Source organism: Bufo gargarizans, chromosome 3 (genome assembly GCF_014858855.1).
Source record: "Bufo gargarizans isolate SCDJY-AF-19 chromosome 3, ASM1485885v1, whole genome shotgun sequence".
NCBI classification, from domain to species: domain Eukaryota; kingdom Metazoa; phylum Chordata; class Amphibia; order Anura; family Bufonidae; genus Bufo; species Bufo gargarizans.
In genome coordinates this window covers 36985209-37013191 of record NC_058082.1, presented here as the reverse complement: position 1 = coordinate 37013191, position 27983 = coordinate 36985209, and the positions used below count along the sequence as shown (strand labels likewise).

The following is a 27983-nucleotide window of genomic DNA, read 5'->3' as shown; positions in this document are numbered from 1 at the left end:
TATGCCACATAAGAAGACACTGGTTTTATAGAAAGTGCATGAAGGTCAAGCTACACCTCTGGCTGGAGGGGTTAGGGCAAGAATATGACGTGTGTGTGGGGGGGCTGCTATTTCAGTTTTTGCCTCTGGCAGCATGAAAGCTATGTGCTTCCCTGCCCCTGGCCACAAAGCAAAGGAAAGTGGGGCCAAAGCTAAACTCTTGCACCAAGGCCCATAGTCTTTAGCTATGCCCCTGGATAGGGAACTTAGATTGTGAGGCCCATTGGGTACAGCTTGATGCTAATGTCTGTAAAGCGCTGCAGAATATGTCAGTGCTATATAAAGTGCATAATAAAATGTGCATTTAGCCGATAGGCAGTCAAAAATCATTTTTTTGAAAATAACAAAATTTAAGAAATATTTGGTTTGGAATTCAATCACTTTATTGAGATAATTACATATATACATTTACATTCTAAGTTTATTTTTCCTCTAACGCTCTATTTTGTATAAAACCCATAGACACAAGTACATGTATCTAGCCATAGTTTACCTTTTACATTTATAAAATACAGAAACAACAACAAAAACTTCATACCACGCTGAAAGTCGGAATATTTAAACTCTTCCTACCCAGTCGCACCAGTATAGACACAAGGCAGTAATAATTAAATATTTATAGAGATCTATATTTACCATATTTTACACCATTTGCCCCCATTTTTTGCAAAAAGCTCATAAGTAGTGGAAGAAACTTACAGATCCAAAAAATAATTCAAAAACAAACAAAAAAAAAACAACTCATGACATAAATCTTGCTGACGGTAGTCACATGAAGCCTGAGCCATAATGGTAGCAGCGTAAGTGTAGGGAGAAACAGAACAGAATGTTGACCATTAAAATGGGTCTTCCCCTTTAGCTACATGGGGATATATCATGAAGACATAGGTAGCATATAATGGGGATTCTTCATCTTGGACCCCAAATGATTTCAGATGAAAAACAGCCATGACCCTAGGTAACAGCCCCGGACCCCTTTAGGTATATTTGTGAAACATGGCATCTCTAATGGTTGCCTTTAGACATCTCATGGACTTTGATGGCCAATCCAGGCTCGAATAAATCATTGGAGCTGCCAAGCCACATATATTTTCTGAATTTGTACCCCTGTTTTGGGGGATTCGGCAGAAAGAGAGCCTAAGACCGGATTACATTTTTGGCTTGTGAAACCATCTACTGGAGGTTGAGACAAAGCAAGTGAGGATCATAGTTATGGAAAGTGATCACAGTGCCGCAAAGTTATGGAAGCATATACAATATTTTCTCATTTATTTAGAGAACTTGGCCATCTTTAACATGCGTAGTGGCAGAATCGCATCAATCCAGATGTTGGGCGAGGTGATCATTTTTTCCCAGATGATTGATTCCTCATGACTAGAGTCCATCCAGTCTACAGGTGTTCCATAGCTCTTTCCTGGGGGAAAAGTAACAGTCGGTTGTAAATGACAAGGTTATTATTTTGCTGTATCCCTAAAAGATGGTCCCAGGAGAGGGAGGTTCTCCTACTAACATGAATGTTTATGTTTGCCTGGACAAAGCAGGATTACAGGGTGGGCAAAAGGAGGATCTACTACAAGTCTGTGCTGCCTGGCTGATAGGAAGGGTTTTTGTTTATGAGGTTACCCCTTATAGGACATGTGGAAGTCATAGCAGGGAGTCCTGATTTGGATGAGCACCTCTTGCTCTGGCAGAACCACCCTCTCCTCTTAATTCATGGTCAACCATTTTTCTGATGACCAACATTTAAAAAGGGATTGACTGGGTAGTAAAAATATTATAAAAAACAAAAAAAACAAGGGCTCAGAATGCTTAAAAACTATAAAAAGTATAAACGTTATGCTCACCGATCCCCATCACTTCCATTTTGACTTCCTGGGTACCCACTGGCAGGGCTGTATAGAGATCTTATGGGACCCCATAACCTTTCACAGCTCCTGACATGCCCGTTTTAATAGCCTCATGCATTCCGCAAGTAATCATAATTCTGGAGCATCTATTCTTATGGCTCTATGTTCTGACATTGCTTAGAAGTTATTAATGAATTGCTAGCAGTCTGCAGTAAGGGTACAGAGGGGAGGTGACTAGTTGGGGGTGTGTACCTGCACAGACTCCCTCTATTAAATCAGTGCTGTCATTTTCAGACTGTGCAGGGACCCCCCAACTTGTTACCACCAGTGTTCATGCTTCAGTTATTAGGTCAGTTATTTATAGCTTGTGTTATGACTTTCCTGTAGACCAGTCAGTAATGAAAATTCCAGTAGTCTCACGATGAAAGGGAAAATGAAATATCCGAATCCCACAGCAAGTAATAGGTGAGGTGGCCTATCTTAAAGGCTACGTCCGAAACATGGCCGACATCTTGAAAGCTGCCATATTGGATCAAGGGCAGATTTTTCCAATGGACAGGGGGTCATGTAGCATGTCAAAGAAGACCAGAATTTTCTCAGAAATAGATTGCTGCAATCAGTGGTTCAAAAGTTATCAACACAAAAAGTGTTGTTGCAACTTTCTGTGTGAGGTATTACAAATTTGATTGTCAGAATTTTCTCAAATCAATTGCTACAATCAAATTTGTAATATCTAACACTTTCTGTGTTGATAACTTTTGAACCACTGATTGCAGAAATCGATTTCTGAGAAAATTCTGGTCTTCTTTGACATGCTACATGAGCCATTTCCCATTGGAAAAGATTGCCCTTTATCCAACATGGCGGCCATTTTCTGGACATCACCTGTGACTTTTGACTTACCCATTCTTATTACCTCTTGATCCGGACTACAGAGGGCTGTACAGCACATTGGGAGCAATACTCTCCCCCCCCCCCCCCCAAAGCCTATAATTATGACATCTACGGTAATAACTCTGCTGCTCCTCATCTTACCTGTTCCAAATCCTATTCTTGTGCCTCCCAAGAAGTGATTGGACAGTTTGTTGTGGTCCCACACTGTCAGCTCCACGCAGGCTTCTCTCAGGTCGTCTTCCCTGAACCCATCGTAAATCATCTTGTGGTTAAAAAGAGGGTTTGGCGTTTTGTCCACAGTTCGTGTTTTCTGGCGACTTTTCCTGCTTGTGTCCGGTAATATAGTGCTGTAAACATGGTTAATAAAAGCGTAAATAATTTAGGGTCAGACATGAGAGAGAATACAACGGTCATTACACATTAGATGTATGATGGCCGAACCCACCAATTTCGACAGGACTAGCCAATAATCTAACGTAGGGATCAGCAACCTCCGCCACTCCAGCCGTCCTGAAACTATAGCCAAGCATGCATGTGTATGTGGGGGGTCAGGAGAGATAGACGTTGGCTAAATGAGCGTTCAGCTGACAGCTATTTAAAGGGGTTATCCTGGAAAAGATAATGACAACTTCTCTTCAGGATAGGTCATTATTATCACATTGGCAGGATCCCGGCACCTCTGCCGATCAGCTGTTTCAAGGAGCTGCTGCGCTCACTGGAGCTCTGGTGAGTGATGCAGGCTCCCAGCTTTCCAAGGACAGCGCTGTACATTGTATAGTGGCAGTGCTTGGTATTGCAGCTCAGCACCATTGACTTGAATGGGGCCGAGTTGCATCTAGGCCATGTGACTGATTTACAGGGATGTCACTGGCCCTGGAAAAGGCTGCAGAGCTAAATAACAGGGGTCCCAGGTGTCGTACCTCCGCAGATCTGATAGTGATGACCTATCCTGAGGATACGGTAAGTCATAAATATATTTTCCTGGATAACCACTTTTAAGGGGTTGTCTCATCTCAGACAATGGGGATAGGATATTGTCCTATAGGTGCAGGTACCTCCTCTGGGCCTCGCACCTGTATCGAGAACGGAGCCCCGAAAGTGGTGGAGAGCGCACTGAGCATACCCAGCTGCCCTCCATTAATTTTCTATGGGGCCACCGAAAATAGCCAAGTGCTAGCTTGTCTATTTCCGTCGGGCCCTGAGAAGTGAATGGGAGCGGTGGCCGGTCATACGCGGTGAGCTCCCATTCACTTCTATAGTGAGAGCGCATAGTGGTGGCCGGATCAGAAGTTCTCCAGCCACCACTTTGCGGGGCTCCATTCCCAATATAGGTGCGGGTCCCACCGCTGGGGACATATCCTAGCTAGCGATATGCCCCCATTGTCTGAGATAAGACAACCCGTTTAAGGTGTATGACCAGCCTGACCGTGACTATTCAGAACCTTTAAAAACATTCCTGTAATAGATGAGGAAATTCTAGGAGCATGCTGGGATCTAAAGTTTGGAAACCACTTCTCTAGGAAACTTACCTATTTTAGGCAGTTACCTTAAGGTGCGTGCCGTCTAACAGAAATTCCACACAAATCGTAAGAGATTTTCACAAGATAGGCATCACTTCAGTCAGCTGGATCAACCCTACCAGACAGGCTGTACGGTTGATGCAATAGGGCCAATCCTGCTGACAGGTGCCCTTTAAATTTGCCTAATATAAAATTCCACCTTGGAGCGAACATGGAATAGCGGTGAAGCAGAATTACCATTTTACGAAGGAGTTGATCTTGTTTTCCCGCAGCATCGGCAGCTGGATACACTCCTTGATCCAGATTTGCACTTCTCCAGATGTGCTTGGCTTTTTACCAGCTTCTAGATTCAGGACAAGATTAGAATATCCTGTTATCTGTCAGAGAAGCCTGGATGGATGGGAAATCGTTAATAGCAGTACTTACCAGCGGAGGACACCGGAATATACTGCAGGGCCAGTCTTATCTCTCCTCTGTTCACTAGCCCAATACCAGACGCTGGTGTCTAGAAACAAAATGGGTGTGTTCAAGCAGAGTTTGGTTACTTAATGATAATTAATTAGTTTTTTCCCCAACTTTTTATCTCCACATTTAATTTATAATTTTTTTTAAATATTTTTATTTTATTTTTTATTATTGACCTATGAGGCTTGCTTTTTGCTGGATGAGTTGTACTTTTTAATGGCACCATGTATTTATCTCTTTTGCTTATATAGCTCACCAGTGGAGCTCACAATCTAAATTTCCTTAGCCTTTGGAGCGTAGGAGGAAGCCAAAGCACCCAGAGGAAACCCACACAAATACATGCAAACTTCATGCAGATGATGCCTTCGGTCTGGTTTAAACCCAGGACTCCAGCGCTGCCAGACACCAGTGCTAACCACTGAGCCACCGTGCTGGCCCAAGTATACCATTATGTTTTTTTTAAATTTCGGGGTCATTTATTAAGACTGGCGTTTTAGACTAAGGTCTTAATATCCCCTATAGCTGGCGGTGTATTTGCCGAAGTTATGAAGAGGCGCCGTCCTATGTATCCACCGCCGATTCTAAATGTAAGACAGCTTCCTTGCGGTCTTACGTTTAGACCAGGGATGCCCAACCTGCGTCCCTCCAGCGGTTGTAAAAGTACAACTCCCATCATGCCCTGCTGTAGGCTGTCCAGGCATGCTGGAAGTTGTAGTTTTGCAACAACTGGAGGGCCGCAGGTTGGGCATCCCCGATGTAGACCATTTTCTACGTCTAAACCAGGCATAGAAAATGGTAAATGAGACAGGCCTGTTCCCTTCCCTGCCCACTTTTTTAGACCTGGCGTGAGCGGGAAAGGGTCACAGATTGTGACGCAAAAGGACCTTGTGCGCCAGAACTATGCCTAATATAGGCGTACTTCTGGTTAGTAAATGACCCCCTTTGGTTTTATTTTGTTTACTTTGCGTTATAGATAACTATCAGTTTGCAGCAGTTCCAAAGTTACAGCTTTTTTCAGGTTTGCTTTTGTACAATAAACCACTAGAAATAATGAAATATTGTTTTTTACGTCCCCATATTCCAAGACCCAAAACATCTTTATTTTTCCATTGTGAGGGCTACTTTTATTGGCACCATTTTAGGGTACAGATGACTTTTCAATCAGTTCTAGCATTTATTTATTTTATTTTTTTACAGTGTTTAGGACAGACATGTTCATTTTATTGTACCGGCGGCCATTATGGACGCAGTGATACCAATTATGTATAATTTCATTTTTTAACATGGTACAGGACTTTGTAAGGGATGACTTATAGGCACCCACACATGGCAGACCTGCCACTGAGCCACCGTGCTGGCCCAAGTATGACATTATGTTTTTCTTTTGGACTTTGGGGGTCATTTATTAAGACTGGCGGTCTTAATATCCCCTATAGCTGGCGGTGAATTCGCTGGAGTTATGTAGAGGCGCCATCCTCTACATAACTTCGGCGTATCCACCGCTGATTCTAAATGTAAGACAGCTTCCCTGCTGGGAGGGGGGGGGGTCTCCAAAATATATTCCATACACTACTCGGAGTTTGTTTTTAAAAAGGAGACCGTTTTTTATTCACACTGGATGAAGCTTTCTGGCTAAATTTTGTATTGTAGACGGAAGATTTATGGACAAACTGTTCCACCTCGTTTGGAAAGAGCCAAGATAAAAGACAAGTGCAGGCCGCTACTTACGCGTGCCTCAAGTGGGTACCAGTTCCTCTCTTTATTCTGCCAGTCACACGTTGACAAATTTACATTGACTTCACCCAGGAAACTGTTTCGGCCGAGGACATCATGATGCCACACAGATACGTTCAGCGTCTGAGCCTCAAGAGATTCTTTCGAGATCTTGTACTGAACAAAAAGAGTAAAAAAAGCAAATCAGATCCCAGGACTATGGCACCATCACACGGGGGAACAGCTAGGGGTAGGAGTCCGAGACCCCAACAGACCTCTCTGTTTTGGCCACAGTATCTGGATTGAAGGCACAGAGTAGCAGGAAGGAAAGTCTAGGTATATATTTCCAAGCCAGACATAATGGTGGGTAATGAACATGTTGGATGGACCTTCATAAGTGAACGACCCAAATATGTTATTTTACAGCCGCCATGATTGTTTCTTACCCTCAGTATTTCGTTATACACAGGGTTAAGTGTCTTTTTCTTCACTGCGCTTTTCCTTTTCCCCATCTTTGCTTTCTCTGGAAGTAAATACGTCTTCACGTACCTGCAACAGAGAGCAAACAGGTTGTACGTCCCCTACGTATAGTACGTCACCTGCCTACAGTAAGGACGAGGGTTCATGGGGTCTTGACAACAAATAAAATTGACAGATGGTTCAGTCATAAAGTTGCCTGCCTCAAAAGCTAAAGATTCAGAAAAGATGTGAATCAATTTTTCAATTTTTTTTCTTGAACTTTTTCTCAATGTGTCCCATGGACCCGTCAGCGCTCCTGCATGGTAAGGTGCATACTCCCGCATGGTGGGCCCTCCTGACACATCTGTTGTAGTATTCTTCATAACATATCAATTCTAGAGCATATTGTCTTAGAACAGAGGAGCAAGACCTATTGCACTTACGGGTCAGAACGCTGCTTCTTGACGTCCACCGCCGCCAGATCTTTGCACTGGTAGATAAAGATTTGGAATTCCTTCAGCTCTTGCGCATAGTCAATGGCAAATTCTATGCTGCCTTTAATGTCCACGTTGCCAAAATCACCGCTGTACACGCTCATGACGCTTCCGCTTACCTGGAAATATGAATGAAGGTAGGGAAAGAAACACGTTACTACTTCATAAGCATCTTATACTGTAGAGTAGTGACCACTCCCCATGCATTATTTTTGCTTAAAGAGGATATCCATGGCCTATCCTATAGACATGGGTGAAGAGAACACTAATGGAGGACTTTAAGATGTATCTTTGGTCATAGAGACGTGTCAGAAGCTTTAATCAGTGGTTGGTGAGCCAGGACCCCCCCCAATCAATGAAGTGACAAGACAAGTCAAAGAGCTTAGAACTAAGGCCGGTATGTAGCGCACATACTCAGACTCCCACTACAGAAAACTTCCCTAGGACATGTCAGGGATACAGACTGGAGGTGCCGAATAACTAAATGCGTTTGGAGCCGTTTTCCTGAAACAGAGCTCCAAATCCCCCTCCAATAGTTCAATGATTAGACTATGATTCCCTGCAGCCCCCACTAAGGGTAGCTTCGGAGTTAATTCATAATGCTTATAAATTGAACTTAAGGTACTTTCACACTAGCGTTCTACTTTTCCGGTATTGAAATCCGGTAAAGGGTCTCAATACCAGAAAAAAAATAAAACGCATCATGTTTGTCCTAATGCATTCTGTTTGGAAAGCAATCCGTTCAGTATGCGTCAGGATGTCTTCCGTTCCATTCACGGTATTTGGCCGGACAAAATACTGCAGCATTTTTTCCAGACAAAACACCGGAACAATACCGCACTTGCCGGATCTGGAATTCATTTCCATAGAGATGTATTAATGCCAGGTCCGGTACCAAGTGTTGTGGAAATTGCCGCATCAACGTATCCGATGTTCCGGTCTGCGCATGCGCCGGCCGCCGGGACATAGGAGGTGCCATTTTTTGCTTTTGATCTTAGGAATTTTTTTTAGACCGGATCAGTTATTCCGGATGATACCAGATAAGACGGATCCGGTATATCACCGGATCAGTCTAATAGATCCGCAAAACAAGGGTATCTGTTTGTACACAGTGTGCCAGATCCGGCAGGTAGTTCCTGCAACGGAACTGCCCGCCGGATTCTAACAACGCTAGTGTGAAAGTACTCCAAGGTGTAATAAAGCAGTAACCTCCCTCTAGTGGCTGCAGGTAGACAACAATTTGTAGAAGGAATGGATTGTAAGCCTTGTCTGCAAAGCTTTGGACACTTTACAGCTGCTTCATTTTGGGAGTCATTGGATATTCAGGCTTGGATGGACCCAAATTAAATTAAAATTAAAATGTGGATATCCTCTTTAAATAAGATGGAGCAAATATATATCTGCAGAAAGAAATAATAAATCTTAAAGGAAACCCATCACCAGAGCCTTTAAAGAGTCACAATTTATTTTCATTTAATAGAGAACAGCAAATTACTAAATCACTTCATTTTAAAAATCTGCCTGCATCCGCCTGAAAAAAGTTCTAAAGTCATGTCCACTAGGGGTCTCACTTTACCTAATTTGCAGTTCACTGCCTGCTGTCAGGCAAGATCCATCTCTAGACTCAAAAGACGGCTCACAAGAAATGAGGGAGTGACAGCTAGTCGAGATCCTGAGCCTGATAAAATAACTGCTTCTACAACTTGAGTATTATTGAAGAGTCCTGCATGTGTGTAAGAGTGCATTCACAAAAAAGTGTATGTAAAAATTCGGATAATGCCCATGTTGCATCCGTTTTTTGCAGACCTGTTGTAACGATACCTATTCTTGTCCGCAAAACAGACAAGGATAGGACATGTTCTATATTTTTTGCAGGGCTGCGGAATGCACATATGGATGGGGACAGCAGGCATTTTTTGATGCCCCTTTGAAATGAATGGGTCTGCATCTGATCTGCAAAAATACGGTCATGTGAATGGGGCCTAAGTGTGATCTCCCCCATTCTGAGACCTCCAGAGCTGAAATCAAACATAGTGGTAACTAAGGGAATGAAAATCACATCAGTACAGTTCTGGCAGACTTAAGAGGAGGGATATGCCCCCTGCTTCTGAGTGAAATGCATCTCGCTGTGCAGTGAAAAAGACTTTCGAGAAGCACCAAAAAAAAAAAAAAAAATGTTCCTTCACAGTTATGATAAAAATTATAATTTTTTTTTAAAAGGGCACGCTTTAAATCAGGACATATTAAAAATATTGTACCAAAGCTAAACTAATAGGGAACTTGCATGCACTAAATGAATCCTAGAGTAGCAGAATAACTCTGCCTTTGCTAAGAAACCTGTTCATGGGTCACATCTGGGACCTCAGGCTCACATAGGGTGAGGAGCATAAAAATGATATGTAATATGATGCAGTCTACAATCAGATCCACTTTCAGACTTACCCACACGTCTGTATTATTATCATTACTATTAATTGATTATTACATACAATGAACGATTCATAACAGAAGCAGAGACATTGATTAGTTGAAGCACAAGAGTTACGCTTTACATACAGAAGACATTGACGCCATGCCAGACGAGCCACTAAGATTGGTTAGAGAGCTTGGGCTCTTCTTGTGTCTGCCAATGTGAAAACTGCTTTCTGATGCGGAATCTGTCTCTCTGCCATCAGTCTAGAAGACATCACATGTGAAGGGTCATTGGACATATTTAACAACAAGACAGGTTACAAGGAGACATGGTGGCTTCATGCAGACTGAAGAGCCTAAAGGACCAGTCGCTGAGGCACAGGCAGCAACGTCCTGTTATACACTTACTACTGGACCAGAGGCTTGCAGATTACCTGGGACCCATGTATGGCAGCATTACGTGTCAGGTTATGGTAAAACGGCCAATAAGAAGTGTAATATATATATTCATTATATAGAATGGTGTAGACTAGTGGCTCCAAATTCTGCTAAATAATTCAAGGGGTTTTCCAGTTTTGTCTAATCAAACCTTAAGAGGGTTTTCCTAGATTTTATGTCAATATCTGATCAGTTGGGGTGCAACTCCCAACACTGCCAAGGCCTGGTCACAACTCTGCAAGCACAGCGCCATACCTCATATAGTGGCTGTGCTTGGTATTGCACCGATTAACAGGACATCACTGGCCTAAGAAAAGGCTACTGCACTTCAAACAGCTGATTGGTGGGGGTGCTGGGGCTACAACCCCCACTGATCAGATATTGGTGGTGAACTATCCTGAGGATAGGCCATCAAAACCCAGGACAACCCCTTTAAAAGGGAGTGGTCCTCTTTGTAAATGATCTTTTGTTTCAATGGTTCCCCAGTAATAAGAGCGCCTATTGAAATTAATGATTTAAAAATAGGCTAGTAAAACCCATTTTCATACACCCAATTAGGGAAGTTTATGTTAATGGTGGTGTCCCTGTTCAGGATCCTTGGTCAGGGAGGTGAGCAAACACTGCCAGGTTCTCCACAGGCCATAGCTGATCGCTGGAGGTCCAGGGGGAGGTCACTGTAATCAGCTTATTGACAAGGGACCCTTTTAGCAAGTAGGGACTGTGCAAAGCAGAGAACCCTTTTTGTTAATGCATGTATGTATATGGACCTCCAGAGTGAGTTTTTCAGGATCTCTGCCTGCTGTCAGTGGATGGAAGCATTCAGAATTTACATTTCAGAATCTGAAAACCCACAAGCGAAGGGCTTGATACGGTGTGTATCAGAACGGACTAGTCAGCCTCTGAATTGGAGCATAAGGCTGGCTTCAGGTGGTTGTAATAAGACCATATTTAACCATTCAGATTATGGATTAGACCTGGACATGCACTGTACCCTATGGAGCGGGGTTGATCCAGGTATTGCTGTAGTAATAGGAAGATTACACGTGCGATATATCGGTCTTAGGTTTACATTCAGTGCACTTTGTCCAACTGTGTGTGCGCATCTCAAATGTACTGTATGTGTATTCTGGGCTATATTTTAGGACATGTAATACATGCACAGACATATGTAAAGCAAATACAAACAATGAAGGATTTCTGATCAGGTGTTAGCCCTTCATTCAGTTAGGAGACAACAAAGACTTATATACCAGGAGGAAAGGGGAGGATTATGCAGTTACATAGTCAATCAGATTGTCTACCGTCATTTTATATAAATCAGCAAATCCATCATTAAATCTGACATTTACAAACCGAAGATAATTTTATAAGGCTAAAGCTACACGACGACAAAAAGTCTCGCAAAACATAAGGCACAACTACACTGCAACGTGTCGCGCGACATTGATGTCGCACCAATGTCTCGCGAAAATTTTTATAATGGTAGTCTATGGTGTCGCACTGCGACATGACAGTCGCAGAAAAATTCACCTTGGATGGATTTTTTGCTACTGTCGCAGTGCGACACCATAGGTCATCATTATAATATTGTCGCGCAACACGTAGTCGTGTAGCCCTAGCCTAAAAGACAAACCACCCAAGGCTCGATATAAGGCGTCATGGCATTGCCTGCAAGGCATAGTGATATTGCTCCTTCAAGCTGGACATACATTGGAGATAATGATTGGCTGCACTGCGGCTGATCAGTGGTCCATGAGATCGTTTGGATGAACGATCCCACCAACTGAACTGCCCGACCAGGGAGTCAGACTCCCCGATGCTAGAGCACAATGGCAAGGGATCAGCCGAATTCAGTCAATCATGTCATCGACATGCAGTTTTGGCCATTAAACGGCCAAAACTTTTTCCTTTCATCTCTATGGGACTTTCCAAAAGAGCTGAGCTCAACTATTTTTGAAACTCCCATAGAAGTAAATAGCGAGCATGCGCTGTACACACTTTGGAGTTCCCATTCTAGAGGTAGGTGCGGGTCTCTGAGGTGGTACGCCGCTCCCATCTGACATTTGTGGCATATCCTAGCAATATGCCACCAATTTCTGAGACGAGACAACCCCTTTAAATTTAAAGTAAGGTTCTATTAACCATATATAAAGAGTACAGAAACGGTGTAAAGATACAGGAGTTAAATATAAAGACTTACATCGTCTTGAAGGAAAGCCGGCACAGACTGACTCATCCGCTTAAATTTTTCAGCATTTTCTGGGAATGAGTTTTCCGTAGGACCTAAAAAAAGAATATAATAAGAAAAGGTTATTCTTTGATTTGTCTGACGTATTACACAGTCTTCATCCTAATGATCACTCCTTCTGCAAGAACAGTCGAGCCATTCAGATTTGAATGGAAGTGGAGGCACGTTAAAGACATAGTCCACATCTATTTTCTTTTGTATATGTGCAATTGTGTCTGTGAGCGGAGACTCGCAGCCTTTCTACGTCATTGGCTACAGCTAAAGAATAGGAACCTTTTGATTCAAGCGTCGTTGCTTTCTGTCGCTGTGTTTAACATATGCCGTAAAGTAGCACCGTACTTGGGGAACAGTTTTGATATGTTATCGCAACATACCAAAGGTAAAGACTAGCTAATGGATTCATACGAGTTCTTCATCTGCAAGGGCCTGTCCCCACTGCTGACGAAGCTCTCCTCTGACATCTCGCCCAACCCTGACAACCTCAAGTACCAGCAAAAACACAGAGGCTCTACTTCCAGAGCAGCGACAGTTCATGTGCCGTCGGCATGATATTCTCACAGTCAGAGATATCCGGCTCTGTCAATCAAGTGGAGGGAAAGCTTTATCAGAAGCAGGAACAACCCCTCGCAGGTGAGGAACTCATTAAGAAAACTAATGGATTCATATGAACAACATTTTATCAGTAATCAAATTTTTTGATTGGTGGGGATTTGAGCGCCGAGATCCTTGCCAGGAGAGGGAAGCACTCACATAGCATGCTTTCCATCCTCACTGTAGGAGACTGAAGCAATACGGACTCAATAGAAAGTCTATGGGCCCATCTCATTTTGGTCTTCTGCAGCAAGGAGGGAGAGCGTGCTACGTGAGCACTTCTCTTTCCTCCCGCTAGAGATCAGCGGGGGTCACAGCACTTGAAACCCCACAAATCAAGTCACTGACATATTAAAAGTTTTCCCAAAGTACACATGTCACTTTAACCCCTGATGTATCTGAGCTCTTGCAGCACCTTAAAAGGTAAATTAATCGCGCTCCTTCGGCTGTGATTGGCTTTGCTCAGCACTTCTTGGAGACGACAGGTGTGCAGAATTAGATCATTTCTAGTGATCTGTAGACCACTCTGCTCACCTTTCCAAGGAGAGCTGATCACAGCTGAAGGAGCAGAGCAGTCAGTCGAGCATGACCCCCCCCCCCCTCGCCCTTTGGTGGGGGTTCTAAAGATCCAGGCCCCCCCCCCCCCCCAATGGTTTAATGAGTTCCATTAAATGCTATCCTTTATGGGGTTCTCTGGGCTTTTAATATTGGTGATAGACATAGCAGCAGGAAGAGAGACTGGAGACGGCACATGCACACTGTTCACATAGTCTCTTCCTACAGCTGATTGGCAGGGGTCCCGGGTGGCAGACCCCCACCGATCTGATATTGACAATCTATGCCGAGGATAGGTCATCAATATTAAAAGCCCAGAAGACTTTTCCGGCTCAGACTTCCACAAACATTATAATAAGACATTTCATAATTCTGCAACTTTACTGATATCGTGATTTTTAGTATGCAATGTTTTTTAATGAATGGAAGGGAAGAAAGGATGCAGGGTGTCTGAAGGTTTTCATTCATTCAAGTCTTGATATATCAGTAGTGATAAGTCAGAGCAACTGGATTTACCGTATATTTTTTTCTTGAGGACATTTTGCTAGTCATCCGACTGGCTTTCTCAATTACACTCACCTAAAGAATTATTAGGAACACCATACTAATACGGTGTTGGACCCCCTTTTGCCTTCAGAACTGCCTTAATTCTACGTGGCATTGATTCAACAAGGTGCTGATAGCATTCTTTAGAAATGTTGGCCCATATTGATAGGATAGCATGTTGCAGTTGATGGAGATTTAAGGGATGCACATCCAGGGCACGAAGCTCCTGATCCACCACATCCCAAAGATGCTCTATTGGGTTGAGATCTGGTGACTGTGGGGGCCATTTTAGGACAGTGAACTCATTGTCATGTTCAAAAAAACAATTTGAAATGATTCGAGCTTTGTGACATGGTGCATTATCCTGCTGGAAGTAGCCATCAGAGGATGGGTACATGGTGGTCATGAAGGGATGGACATGGTCAGAAACAATGCTCAGGTAGCCCGTGGCATTTAAACGATGGCCAATTGGCACTAAGGGGCCTAAAGTGTGCCCAGAAAACATCCCCCGCACCATTACACCACCAGCCTGCACAGTGGTAACAAGGCATGATGGATACATGTTCTCATTCTGTTTAAACCAAATTCGGACTCTACCATTTGAATGTCTCAACAGAAATGGAGACTCATCAGACCAGGCAACATTTTTCCAGTCTTCAACAGTCCAATTTTGGTGAGCTCGTGCAAATTGTAACCTCTTTTTCCTATTTGTAGTGGAGATGAGTGGTACCTGGTGGGGTCTTCTGCTGTTGTAGCCCATCCGCCTCAAGCTTGTGCGTGTTGTGGCTTCACAAATGCTTTGCTGCAGACCTCGGTTGTAACGAGTGGTTATTTCAGTCAACGTTGCTCTTCTATCAGCTTGAATCAGTCGCCCATTCTCCTCTGACCTCTAGCATCAACAAGGCATTTTCGCTCACAGGACTGCCGCATACTGGATGTTTTTCCCTTTTCACACCATTCTTTGTAAACCCTAGAAATGGTTGTGCGTGAAAATCCCAGTAACTGAGCAGATTGTGAAATACTCAGACCGGCCCGTCTGGCACCAACAACCATGCCACGCTCAAAATTGCTTAAATCACCTTTCTTTCCCATTCTGACATTCAGTTTGGAGTTCAGGAGATTGTCTTGACCAGGACCACAACCCTACATGCATTGAAGCAACTGCCATGTGATTGGTTGACTAGATAATCGCATTAATGATAAATAGAACAGGTGTTCCTAATAATTCTTTAGGTGAGTGTAGAATGGTTTGTACGAGAAATGTCTGGCATTTAATACTGGCAACTTGAGCTTCAGTCACCTAGGTAAGATGTTCATTGCATTTGCATGACTGAAACTGTTATGCGTGATTAAACTGCCTTGGGAGAGGTGTTAGAACAGCATTGTAAGTGGAAAAGGACACATTTGCAGAGAAACGTTTGCATTTTAGACACAGTGGAGGACTGGAGGCGTGAAAGAAGATGGTTATGTTAAATTGGAGAAACCAAGCTTGAATAGAGGTGTAGGATTGCAACACCTACTGTATGCCACTTACAATGCTGTTCTAATACCTATCCCGAGGCAGTTTAATCACACCTAAATCGCTTAAGTCATGAAAATACAATCAAGTCACCAGTATTTAATGCTGGACATTTCTCGCACAAGCCATCCTAACTGAGAAAGCTAGTTGGATAACTTGCGAAACGTCTTCAAGAAAAGTCCAGTTGCTCTGACTTTTTACTACTTGCATTTAATAGATGCAGGGGTCAAGCTGCAGATTTCTAATCTTCACAGAGTATGTCTTCTTACCTAGTGTGTCTGCTTTTTGGTTGTTCAGGTTGTTTTGATCTGTCCAGGAAAGAGCAAAAGAATGAGAAAAATGTACAAGCAACTATAGTGACATGCGAGCCATTACCGGAAGGGACAATGTTAGAATTAGTTTATCGTACACAGCAAACGCACAAACCTCGTTGTTAGTGTAACTTTTAGGCCAATGACAGATGTGTTAACCATAACCATCAAGACCAAGATGTCTACTGTAGTCCAGATTTACTGGACCACAGTAGTAATGAGCGAGAACTTACCTTGCCCGGCCAGAATAGAAATAAGTGATTTAGACTGGGTGGGAGAAGTCATTAGTGCTTATCCTTCATTAACTCCAGAATGGAGAATGTGATGTGGAACATGATGCGGGTGAAGTGCAGTGCAATGACAACCCAGTATGGTCTCACAGACCATTATGCAAAGCCTCCCTGTGCTGTATACCCAGTTGGTCTTGCTGCGGTGCTGCCAACCTGACCATTATGCCCAACCACTAGAACCCAAGGAATATATGAGATCTGCACACCCTAGATTGTGGGTGCTCGTAGAGGACAAACGTCAGTAGATTCACTTGAAAAATCCACGGCACTCCAAATGCGTTTTATCAATTAATGATTTTTAATTCATAGTAGTTTTCACATCAATTAAACGTTCCATCCAGAGCAATTATGCAAGCAGTATTTTTTAAAAAAAGTTAAGCAGTACAACCCCAACGTTTCGGTCGGTGTCGACCTTTATCAAGGGATCTGTGGCTTGTTTGTGCAGTGTCTGCTCTGGAGGTGTTTAACGTTTAATTGATGTGAAAACTACTATGAATTAAAAATCATTAATTGATAAAACGCATTTGGAGTGCCGTGGATTTTTCAAGTGAATCAACCACTAGAACCATCAATCCTCTAAAACCATGAAGCCTGATGGTTTTCTCTGCCCAGTATACCCAGTCTGTCAAACTCATACTGTTGCCCGGCAAATACTCTACTCCTTGTCCTATATACTCACCGTCATGTTTGCTGTCTTCACAAAGTTTCCCTTTCTAGCCCACCTACTACCCTGTGCTGTCTGTTAAGTAAACTAACCCAGCCATTTGTTTTCTTTGAAATAATATACCCCAGTTGCTACTCCTGCCCTGCATACCAACTGTACCACCTGCCTAGTCATTTCCCTTAAAGGGGTTGTGCCATGATTAATGCAAAAAATGTAAGTCAGACATCATATAATGAATGACCATTTCTTTCTAACAAAGTTAGAACCAGCCCTGTACCTCACATGGATCCTGAGATCTCCCCATTAATTGCACCAGCAGTTCTGCTAGATTTATTTCAGGCTGGCAGCACAGGGGGCGTGTCCTAATTTCTATGGCTCTTTCCCTAAAACCGACAGTTGACGATTTAAACTGAGCATGTGCGACCACCTCAGTGAGATGGACAAGAAATAAGGAAAAGAACAAACAGCAGGTGGCGCTATACAGATACATTTTATCGAATAGCTCAGTGGCTATACTAAAATTTGAATTACATGGGAATGTTTACAGCAGCAGGAAAAGAGTGTGCTGATCATGTTTGAGACAGTGACCTACGTCCTCTTAGCAGAATTTTTGTGGGGAGAGGGCTGTATGAGAGGAAGAGTGTCATAGGAGTGACCAGTGTTAGAATAAGCTATATGAGATGATAGCAGGAGGGGAAGAGTGTGTTGACCCTATCTTGTGAAGTAATGCAAGTATGCAAAGAGGATGGCTGTGTCAGAATAACCGGGGAGGAATGCATCAAGGTGCATCAAAATCCACTAGTAACACATGTGGATTTTGGTGCAGAAACCCTGAGAAATGTGCAATAAACGCCAGATGGAAAATTCTGTTTGTAAACCTGGTACCCTAATGGGGTCAAATTGATGGCAAGTCTGAAGCTAATTCGGCATGTTCACTACAGATTTGCAGAAATATCCACAGTGGAAAAATCTGCTGCGTGAGGACCTACCCTCAGATGAACACAAATTTAAAGGGGTTGGCCACTTTCTGGTTACTGTTGTCCAATGTGTTTGTGAGATGATTATATTCGCACTTACTAAATATAGTCCTTGTTAAAATTCTGCACCATTGTTTCAGAAGGTATGCCCCTTGCTTACAGGGTCTTATGTGCTGTCCACACAGAGTTCCTGTCCATAAAATGGCTGCTGATGGAGGCTCATGTGACTAGGCAAATCACCTCCACGTGATGCCACCTCCATTCCAACACACTGCACCTGCCATCTTTACTTATACAATTGGGAGTTTAGTGCAGGTGCATGGTGTTTGAATGGAGGAGACATTCCATGGAGGCGATTTGCCCGGTCACATGACCCTTCATCAGCAGCCATTATATGGACAGGACCTCTGTGTGGACAGCACAAAAGACTTTGTAAAAAAAAAGGGAGCATACCTTATAAAATCTAGAAAATGGTGCAGGTTTTCAACAAAGGCTATATTAAGAAGTGCCATATAGTTATCTCACATACACATTGGTCAACAGTAACCAGAAGGTGGACAACCCCTATAAGAAATTACAGAGCACCTTAAAAGACATCCTGACACTATTACAGACCTCTTTAAATGAGAGCATTAGTTTGACCACCTAATAGACTGATACAATTACACTCGAATAGCATCTATTAACGATCCCCCAATGTGATAAACGGGGGAGAGGTGAGGCTGAAAGAAAGCATTTCCTGGTTTTGTGGATTGACATGATCCTTTCAGGTCACAGGGTGCATCACATGATCCTTTTCAGAGCAGCTGACTGGCCAAGATAGATCATGTGACCTTACAGAACCAAGAAGAACTTTCTTATTAGCCCCTATTTGGCCATTTAATGGGTGTAATTGTACCCAGTAGTATAATACTATTAGGGTATTATGCCAATGTCCTGATTTTGATAGATCTGTTAAAATGACATGTTCCCTTTAAATGCAACTCTTAGCTGTATGAAACATATGTTGTTAAAATATATTCCTGTTAATAATTCCTACAAGGTAAGAAAATAAATGAAAGGGGAACAAAAGGTTACTTTTTAAAAGTATTAGCCATGCGGTCCAAAAATAAGTCATTAGACATTTTCTCAATAAATACCGATCCTGGAAAACTTTTTGGTTAATAAATTAACTGTAAACTCAATAAATAAAAGACTCAGATTGAAATTTAATATTCTAGGGTCAATTCATGCGTAGGATGACCATGGCTGTGGCTTAGCATGCCAGCACGATCAATATGGAAAGGAAAATATGATTAATTACAAAATTTGCTCATAAAAAGTAGGTTGTTTAAAGGATGAGATGTGCAAAATTGCAAGAAGGGACATGTGGTGGTGTGAACGAGCCCTCATTTTGACTTTATCTAGAGGACTTGCTCGATGTCCCTATTTTTAAGGCACTCTTACCATATTGGAAGCTTTCAAAACCTTAAATGTTCTATTATCCACTTTGGCCACTCATTGAGAAAATGCTAAATGTTTGTAAGTAAAATTTTGACTTTTGACATGCAAAGTTAGAAAGTTTTCTTTTTTTTAATAGATGTGACCAGAGGCATCGGCCCTAAGGCTTTAACAGAAAATGCATTCTTTTACGATATACTTGTCCTATAAACTTTCATTGCCAACGTCTCTGGTGACATCACAAAGTGTAGAGTCAGGAGACTCAGAAGAACACTTCATGAGAAACCTGGACTTCTACAGAGCGGTTAGTGTAACGGATATAGAGCATGTTAGCTGGTTTAGTATGGCCTTAAGAGACAGCAGACATGCTACATCCTCACTTGTACTTGTGGGGGAAACTTCCAGTACAGCTTTGTTAAGCGTTTTAGCTGTGCTCCTTTTCAGCGCGCTCAAAACGGGGTTTGAGTTATCCATACCTGTTGTAAAACAAAGTGTGTGAGCACTGTACAAAAAGGAAAAAAAAAATATTTGATATACTCAAACATGAGAGAATTGTAAAAAAAAATTATAAATGAAAAAAGCCATTAACTATAAGAACCTTTTTCATTTTTTTGTTCACACTCTCTAGCAACTTTAACCAGATACAGTACATTATATTTATAGTTTCTATTCATTCACCATGTATATTTTTCATGCCCCTTGTTACAGCACAGTTCATATGAGACCAGCCATAGATCTGTGGTTTCCCTGAACGGAAAACCTATAAATCAGTGTAGTTTAACGTGCCATATAGGGAGTTGTTTCTCCCCCCCCCCAAAAGAGTTTAGATCAAATTGTCTTGGCAACATACACTGATCGCAAAAATGGACTCTGTATCGATATTCTTAAGAAAAAGTTACTAGACAGAATGTACAAACCAAAATACAAACAATTAGTCCTGCAAAAGAACTGTAAAAGTTACCGCCAGACAAGCAAAACACAACCTAATTCTACTATAAGGAGGAAGACATAAAACCTACATTTGTTGGCATCTGAAGGAACATATTCAAAAGTGCTGAAATCTATACTTTTTGATATTTCTCTTCGATATGGTGCTTCCAGATAGAGTTCCAATGTACTCCTTCGTAAAGATCCGTTTTTTTCTTTTACAGGTGTACTCTGTCTATCAGACATGAAGGTTACACTTGTTTCTGGAGTTCCTTCTTCATGTTTTTCATATCTGGCAGGTTCGGTTCCCTCTAACGTAGGGTCTTCTTTTTCTCCAGGAATAGTTTCAGAAATGCAGTTTTCTCTCAATACTTGATCATTTAGCTTGGAGATGGACTCATTAAGGGTCATGTGACCAGAAGAGACATTTCCTACCAATTCCCCAGCTTCCTCATTCTTGGCCTCTTTTTGAAGTTCTTCTAAGCTTTTAGCATTCGTTATTCTTTTTGGTGCTACAGTTTTCTCAATTGTTTCATTTACTTCCTGCAGCAAAATATCCGGAGCTTGAGAACCAGAAGGAGCACTTTCATCAGTCAGTGTCTCCCGATCAGCTGATATGCTCTGAGAAGACTCCAAATTTACTGTAGACGACTTAAGGAATGTTTTTTTTGGTTCACTAGAATACAAATAAACATTGGCTTCACTCTTTACCCCAGCATGCTCATTATTCTCAGCCACACTGTCTGCAGTCTCCTCAAGATTAGGCTGAGAATTTTGTGACTCTTCATACAGTTGTTTAAGTTTATCATCAAAATAACTAGAACGAGTTTTGGGTAGGACAACCGGCATCTCAATTCTTTCTATAATTTCTTTTTTGCATAGCTTTTCTGGTGGGGGAGCATTATACTTAGCGTTTGGTTCAGATATCTCATTTACTTCAGGTTCCCTGGATAAAGAACCTTTTAGTTCAGATGCAAGTTCTTCAGAATTTATATTTGTGATGTCACTGGAAGGTAGAGCAACTGTTTGACCAAGTGCAGTGGGGATATCAGAATGTACATGCCTAATTAAACTTGTTTCAGTGAGATTGTCCTGCTGAGGCTGGGTTGTATCCTTATTCCCAATCTCTGTCTTTTTGGATGAAATATTGATTATTATAGGCTGATTGTCCTTATATGGTCCTGATGAAACTGCCAGGACTTTACTAAAAGTTTGGACAGGTTCGTCTATGCCCATATACTCATGTGCGGTCAGATTTCCATTTTTAAAGTCTACTGTATTCAGAGATTCATTGTACAGATTTTGTAATTTTCTATCAAAGTCACTAGGGTCATTTTTGAGCGGAATGACAGTTTTTTCAATATTTTCATTAACCACCTCCCTCAAATCAGATGCTTCATCTTTTCCTGTAGAATACTCATTTTCTGAAAGTTCTTTCTTGTTTTCCTGTAGAGGCTCAGCTACATTAGAAAGTACAGGTGAAACAACATCAAATCCATTTTGTTTTACAAGAAGCATTTTTCGACCCTTCTCATTAATTTCCCCATTTTCTTCATCTCGATACACACTTTGAACATCGGGACAATTTTCAAAAGTTGTGGACTGGGGCTTTTCTTCTGGTGAATTAATATTTTTACCCAATAACTCATCCTGTAATGTTTTCAACCCTAGGCTAGTTTCACTTTCTGCAATCTTTTTTGGATCAACTGAATTTTCCAAGACTTTTGTAAGTGCCCTTTGCTTTTCATCGGATATGCCAGAACCTTCTTCGGCTTCACGCTTATCAGCAACTGTACTGGAAGATTTCTGATAGTTGGAGGGTATCAAACTTTTCTGAAGCACTACATCAACTGATCTTATTGGCTTCTCAGGTTTATTATTTCCACCACTAGTGTGACTAGGATTTATCTCAGTTTTGTTTACTGGCTTCTGTTGGTCTTCCTTTTTACCATTTCCTCTGCTAAATTTCCTAGAAGTAGGTTCTGCATTATATGCCTGAAATTGAGAAACAGCTGATGGGTCCTGTCTAATATCATGCAAACTCGTTGCTGCTAGTCTACTTTTAGCTTTTAATATGAATGGTTCTTTGATTCTTATGTCAGGATTGGAACCAAACTGCTTAGTGGAGTTTTCTGGGAGGGTTTGATTATTCCACTTATTGTCTGATTTATTTGATGTATTCCAGAAATGTTTTAAACTTTGGAAGGATGTGGATTTTATGCGATCTTTTAGACTTTCATTTGCACCTTCACCAAGTGAAACACGTCTTCCAGGAAAAAATTTCTCTGGGTCAGTAGATTTATCAGTTTCAATAAAAGTTTGTATTGTGTGCCTCGTTTTGAATTTTGACTTTGGATCTGCCATAGGTGCCAGTTTGTGCTCAGTCCAGTTTTCATTCTCCATGGACTGTCCATCTGGTTTACCTTTTGTTGTATCTTTGTTCCTATCACTTTCCCAAAATGATTTTAGTTGATTGATAGGGGATATGGGGTCATCTTCATCCTCCACTATCACTTTTTTAAAAGTCACAAGGCTTGCACCATTCTGGTAATCGCCGTCAAAAGAATCGCTTTTTGGGGTAATTGATTCAACTGGACTAAAAGGATGTTTGATATCACTTAAGACTGGCTTTTTGGTTGCATCTTGAGATGGCTTATCCCCTTCCCACAATAGTTTAATATCACTTACTCTCCTTTGTGGAATTATGGATATATCCTCTTCTGTTTTTTGGGAACTTTGGTCTTCTTTTTGTTCTAAAGTAGGAGTCAAAACCTTAGTTTTGTCTTTTACCTTATCCACTGGTGTTTCTCTTGCATCATCCTCATCCAAAGAAGCCACCTTTTCCTTCAATACACTACTCTCTACCTTTTCAGCTTCCAAACGTTTATTGTCATTTTCAAATACAGAAAGTTGTGGATATTTTTTAGGGGAATCATTTATTGACCTACTCTGAAGTTTTCCACCTCCACTTCCACTCTTTCCAAATCCCAATAATTCTGTTAAACTTTCTTTTTCTGTTTCAGATACTTCTCCCACAGCAAGTTGTGGATCTTTTTGAAGGGAATCACTGTCAAAAGAACTGATTTTTGGAGCAGTAGATAATTCAAATGGACTAAAAGGATGCTTGACATTATTTATGGTTACATCTTGAGATGGGCTGTCCCCTTCCCTCAGTGGTTCAACATCACTAGCTCTTGTTTGTGGAATGATTGCTACATCCTCACCTGTGTTTTTTAAACTTGTGTTTTCATTTTGTTCTAAAGTGGGAATCAAAAACTTAGTTTGGTCTTTTACCTTACCCACTGGTGTTTCTCCAGTGTCATCCTCATCCAATAAAGTCACCCTATGCTTCAGTTCACTACCCTCTTCCTTTTCAGCTTCCAAACTTGTTTTGTCTCCCTCAAATACACCCCCCATGGGAAATTGTGGATATTTTTTAAGTGAATCCTCATTAGCTGATGAGCTACTCTGAATTTTTCCACACCCACTTCCACTCTTTCCTAACTCCAATAATTCTGTTAACCTTTCTTTGTCTGTTTCAAATACTCCTCCCACAGGAAGTTGTGTATACTCTTGAGGGGAATCACTGTCAATAGAACCACTTTTTGGAGTAATGGATAATTTGACTGGACTTAAAGGATTCTCAGTATTACTTAAGACTGGCTGTTTGGTTGCATCTTGAGATGATCTATCCCCTTCCCACAATAGTTTAATATCACTAACTCTCCTTTGTGGAATAATTGACATATCCTTCTCTATGTTTTTGGAAGTTTGGTCTTTTTGTTCTAAAGTAGGACTCAAAACCTCCTCGAGTTCTATTAGCTTACTCACTGGAGTTTCTCCTGTATCATCCTCATCCAAAGAAGCCACCTTTTCCTTCAATTCACTACTCTCTTCCTTTTCAGCTTCCAAATTGTCTTTTTCAAATACTCCACCCACAGGAGAGTGTGGATGTTTTTGAATTGAATCATCATTGACTGAACTACTCAGAATTTTTCCACATCCACTTCCACTCTTTCCAAACTCCAATAATTCTGTTAAACTGTCTTTGTCTGTTTCAGATACTCCTTCCACATCAAGTGGTAGATATTCTTGAAGGGGATTGTCATTGATTGAGCTACTCTGAATTTTTCCACATCCACTTCCACTCTTTCCAAACTCCAAGGATTCTGTTAAACTTTCTTTGCCTTTTTCAAATTCTCCTTGCACAGGATGTTGCAGGTCTTTTTGAAGGGAATCTTCATTGATTGAGCTATGCAAAATTTTTCCAGATCCACTTCCGCTCTTTCCAAACTCCAAAGATTCTTTTAAAGGCATCTGATGAGGTGGAACGAATTCATCTTCTACAGGAGATAAAGAGTTTGTATTCATAATCTCTGGCTGGTCACCATCTATAGTCTTCATGTCCTCTTTGGATTCCAAATTCCTAGTCATTTGGGGAGTGGGATTCATCTGTTGTGTGGCTTCACTTCCACTAACTAAATTATCAACATCATGTCTAGAGGCCTTATCTTCCAATTTGTCAGCATTAGTAATTAGCTTTTGGGGTCTAGTTTTTGATTCCTCCAACAAACCCACAGATGGCATTCGGTCATCAACCGAGTCAGAACTGCGACTAAACCAATCTAGAACTTTACTTATGGACTCATCCTGTGCCTTCATGACCTCAATTGTATATTTATCTTTGGATGAACTGGAGTCACTTTGGCTGCCTGCAAGAGCTGGCTTACCTTGCTTAGAGTTTGATACTTCGGAACTGCCTGGCTTCTTATCTGAAACATAAAAGAGAAAACAAATGCCTTTCTATAATTTGGACAAATATGGGTTTCTATTCTACCTGACCTGTAGTTTCATAATGGGGCCTCACAAAATTCAATATTACACGAATACAGTATAAGAAAAAAAAACTAAAAACTTGTTCACTAGCCTATGTTTTAGCTTTTTTTTTTTTCTTCATCTGGAGTTATTTTAAATTACGGAAATTAAAAATAACATACAAACTATTGACTTTGTCAAGAACAGGGCATAATCAAATGCTACAGTAGAGATACAAAAATAAATTTTTTAAGCTACAAAATATATACAAATGAAGGCTAATCTATTATTTAAAAATGAAGGCTAGGTCCTTCATCACAGCAAATTTTTATGTTCATTAAAAATGTACCGTTTTGTATATACAGCTCCTATACAAACCTATGTGTCTCCATTGTTACAGATAAACTGTGTATTCTGACCCCGTAGCCATACTTCCTTTCGTCAGTCTCATAAGTCATGCGAACATACATTTAAAAGGGGTTTTCCAAGATTTTTTTTAGGTCATCTGTATCAGATCAGTGGGGTCCAACTCCCAGGACCCCCACCAATCAGCTTTTTAAGAAGGCACATCGGCACCAGAAGTAGTGGCTGTGCTTGGTATCGCAGTTGAGCTCCATTCACTTCAACAGAACCGAGTTGCCAGGGGTGGGCAACCTGGCTGTTGTGAAACTATAATTCCCAGCATGCTCCATTTATTTCTATGAGATTTCTGAGAAGAGCAGAGCAAGTATGCATGCCGGGAGTTGTAGTTTCACAACAGCTGGAGTGCTGCAGGTTGCCCACCCCTGGTCCAGGCCATGTGACATCACATTGCCCAGGCAGGGGATGGGTCAGACCACCACCTATCAGATACTGATGACCTATAAACAGGGACTGATTAAAAAAGAGTGACTTTAGAATCAGACTAAACAGAGCTTGTTTGTAGTCTGTAGCTATAGCAACACATCTGTTAAGGAGCTTTGGCCCAAAAATGTAGAATATTTATGAATTTGCTTCAATTTTTATTATTTTTTTTAAATTGTTTTATTGGACATGCTTTGGAGCAGTAAATGGGGGGGGGGAATACAGAAGAGATGGACATACTCAAAGGAATGGTGCACAATAATGATGCACCAATATTAAATGATAAATAATGTAAAGGCCGTTCATACACGAAAGACAAGTATTTTCTTACTTGCAACCCTGCATCTGAAATCTGAATTGTTATAGGCAACATTAAATTTAATTTAAAAAATTAAAGTTAATAAAATAATTTTTAGTCATATGTAAATAAAGCTTAAAGGGGTTCTGCAGTTTTTTTAAACTGTTGATCTATCCTATGGATAGATCATCAGCATCTGATCTGCGTTTACTAGTATCAACTGGCCTGGGCGCGGCTAAGCCCCATTCAAGTGAACAGAGCTTAGCCGCGGCCAGGCCAGTTGATACAAGTCGTGACGTCACTGGGCCTGCGGTAAACTGCGAGAAGGCCGCGGCGCTCCTGGAGCGCCGCTGCCTTCTCAAACAGCTGATCGGTGGGGGTCCCGGGTGTCGGACCCCCGCCGATCAGATGCTGATGATCTATCTAGAAGATAGATCATCAGTTTAAACAAACTGCAGAACCCCTTTAATCGTCGTATGAAAAGTTCAGCTGCATTCAAATAAACTAAGACTCAGGTTCTTACCATTGTCAAAATCTCTGTTTGCTATCAGAAAATGGTAACCTCTTTTCACCCCAAAACATATCTTTCCACATATCTGCAGACTGATATAATATAGCAGCCAGGCAAGTCTGCTCTTGCCTACACTGATGCAATGAAACCTTCTGCAGCTAAGTGAATGTAGAAAATTGCATAGAATTGTTGTATTCACTGACAACAAGCATTCATTTTGAAAATGATGAGGATTTTAACATTGCGGAACCTCATTATACAGTGTCTAAAGATAAACTTTGGGATAAGCTGATACACTTTCTTATTCCCAGTGCAGAAATCATTGCAGATCCTGTGAATAAAGCAGGAATTTTTCCAATGCAAATATATATGATTAAGATATACTGTTCAATATGAAGTTGCGATTGCATAGAATTAAAGGGGGGGGGTTCTCACTAACAGCACATGGCCCCCTATCCATTATGGGGATCAGGAGTCCTCTATTCACTCCATTAACTTTTATGGGACCGGAAAGTACAGTTCTAGATGCCCTTTCTGGCAGTCCCACAGAAATAAATGGAGACGTAATCAGTGTTCCCTCTAAGCTGCGCGGGTGGGCGGCCGCGCAGCAATTATTGTGACCCCGCTCACCATTTTATAATGCCCGCTCACTCAGCCTAGTTCGCTAACGCTGCTGGCAAAATGCCAGCTCTTGTCGTCACTCGTCAGACTTATGTGCGTGACGGCGCTGACGTCCTCCTCGTAGTCTTGTGCGGCTCAGCACAGCGGGGCGCCGCCTACATAACGTCAGTCGTCACTGTGTTCTTTAACGTCAGACGTCACACACACACCGCTGTTCGCGCACTTATTGGCGCTGCAGGATTCGTGGGAGAAGGAAGGGAACTCTGAGGAGCGTGGCCACAGAGTTCGCTGAGGTAGTGGCCGTGTCTGGTCTGAAAGAAATTGAAAGACTGTGCTGGGCTGGCGGCGCTGCTGTTGCTGTGGGCTGTGGCAGGGCCGGGGGTGAAAAGGGGAGAAAAATACGTTATAAAAAAGTCTGATAAATACCAGTGTGAATGAAGGACTGTTAAAAGGGGTTAATAACTACTGAAGGCCCTTCACAGTAGTTATTAACCCCTTTAAGCAGTCCCCCAGTCACAGTATTTATTAACCACTTCAGCAGTCCCC

At 41.7% G+C, this 27983-nt stretch overlaps 1 protein-coding gene across 8 annotated transcripts in view; it reads right to left on the bottom strand.

Annotated features, from left to right (window-relative positions):
* Positions 1–713: 713 nt before the first annotated feature.
* Positions 714–27983, bottom strand: part of SYTL2 (synaptotagmin like 2) — a 48763-nt gene continuing 21493 nt past the window's right edge. For 3 of the 8 annotated variants that reach the window (XM_044288485.1, XM_044288487.1, XM_044288492.1), the window contains 12 exons: positions 25080–25121; positions 19803–19898; positions 16010–16048; positions 12482–12564; positions 9988–10107; positions 7381–7550; positions 6925–7027; positions 6494–6655; positions 4727–4805; positions 4538–4643; positions 2922–3127; positions 714–1453 (listed from right to left, as the gene is read on the bottom strand). In XM_044288485.1, coding sequence (XP_044144420.1) covers positions 1308–1453; positions 2922–3127; positions 4538–4643; positions 4727–4805; positions 6494–6655; positions 6925–7027; positions 7381–7550; positions 9988–10107; positions 12482–12564; positions 16010–16048; positions 19803–19898; positions 25080–25121 — 1352 coding nt within the window. In that variant the 3' untranslated portion in view covers positions 714–1307. The remainder of the gene's footprint in view (positions 1454–2921; positions 3128–4537; positions 4644–4726; positions 4806–6493; positions 6656–6924; positions 7028–7380; positions 7551–9987; positions 10108–12481; positions 12565–16009; positions 16049–19802; positions 19899–25079; positions 25122–27983) is intronic. The other 5 variants (XM_044288486.1, XM_044288489.1, XM_044288490.1 and 2 more) reach the window with 5 other exon arrangements.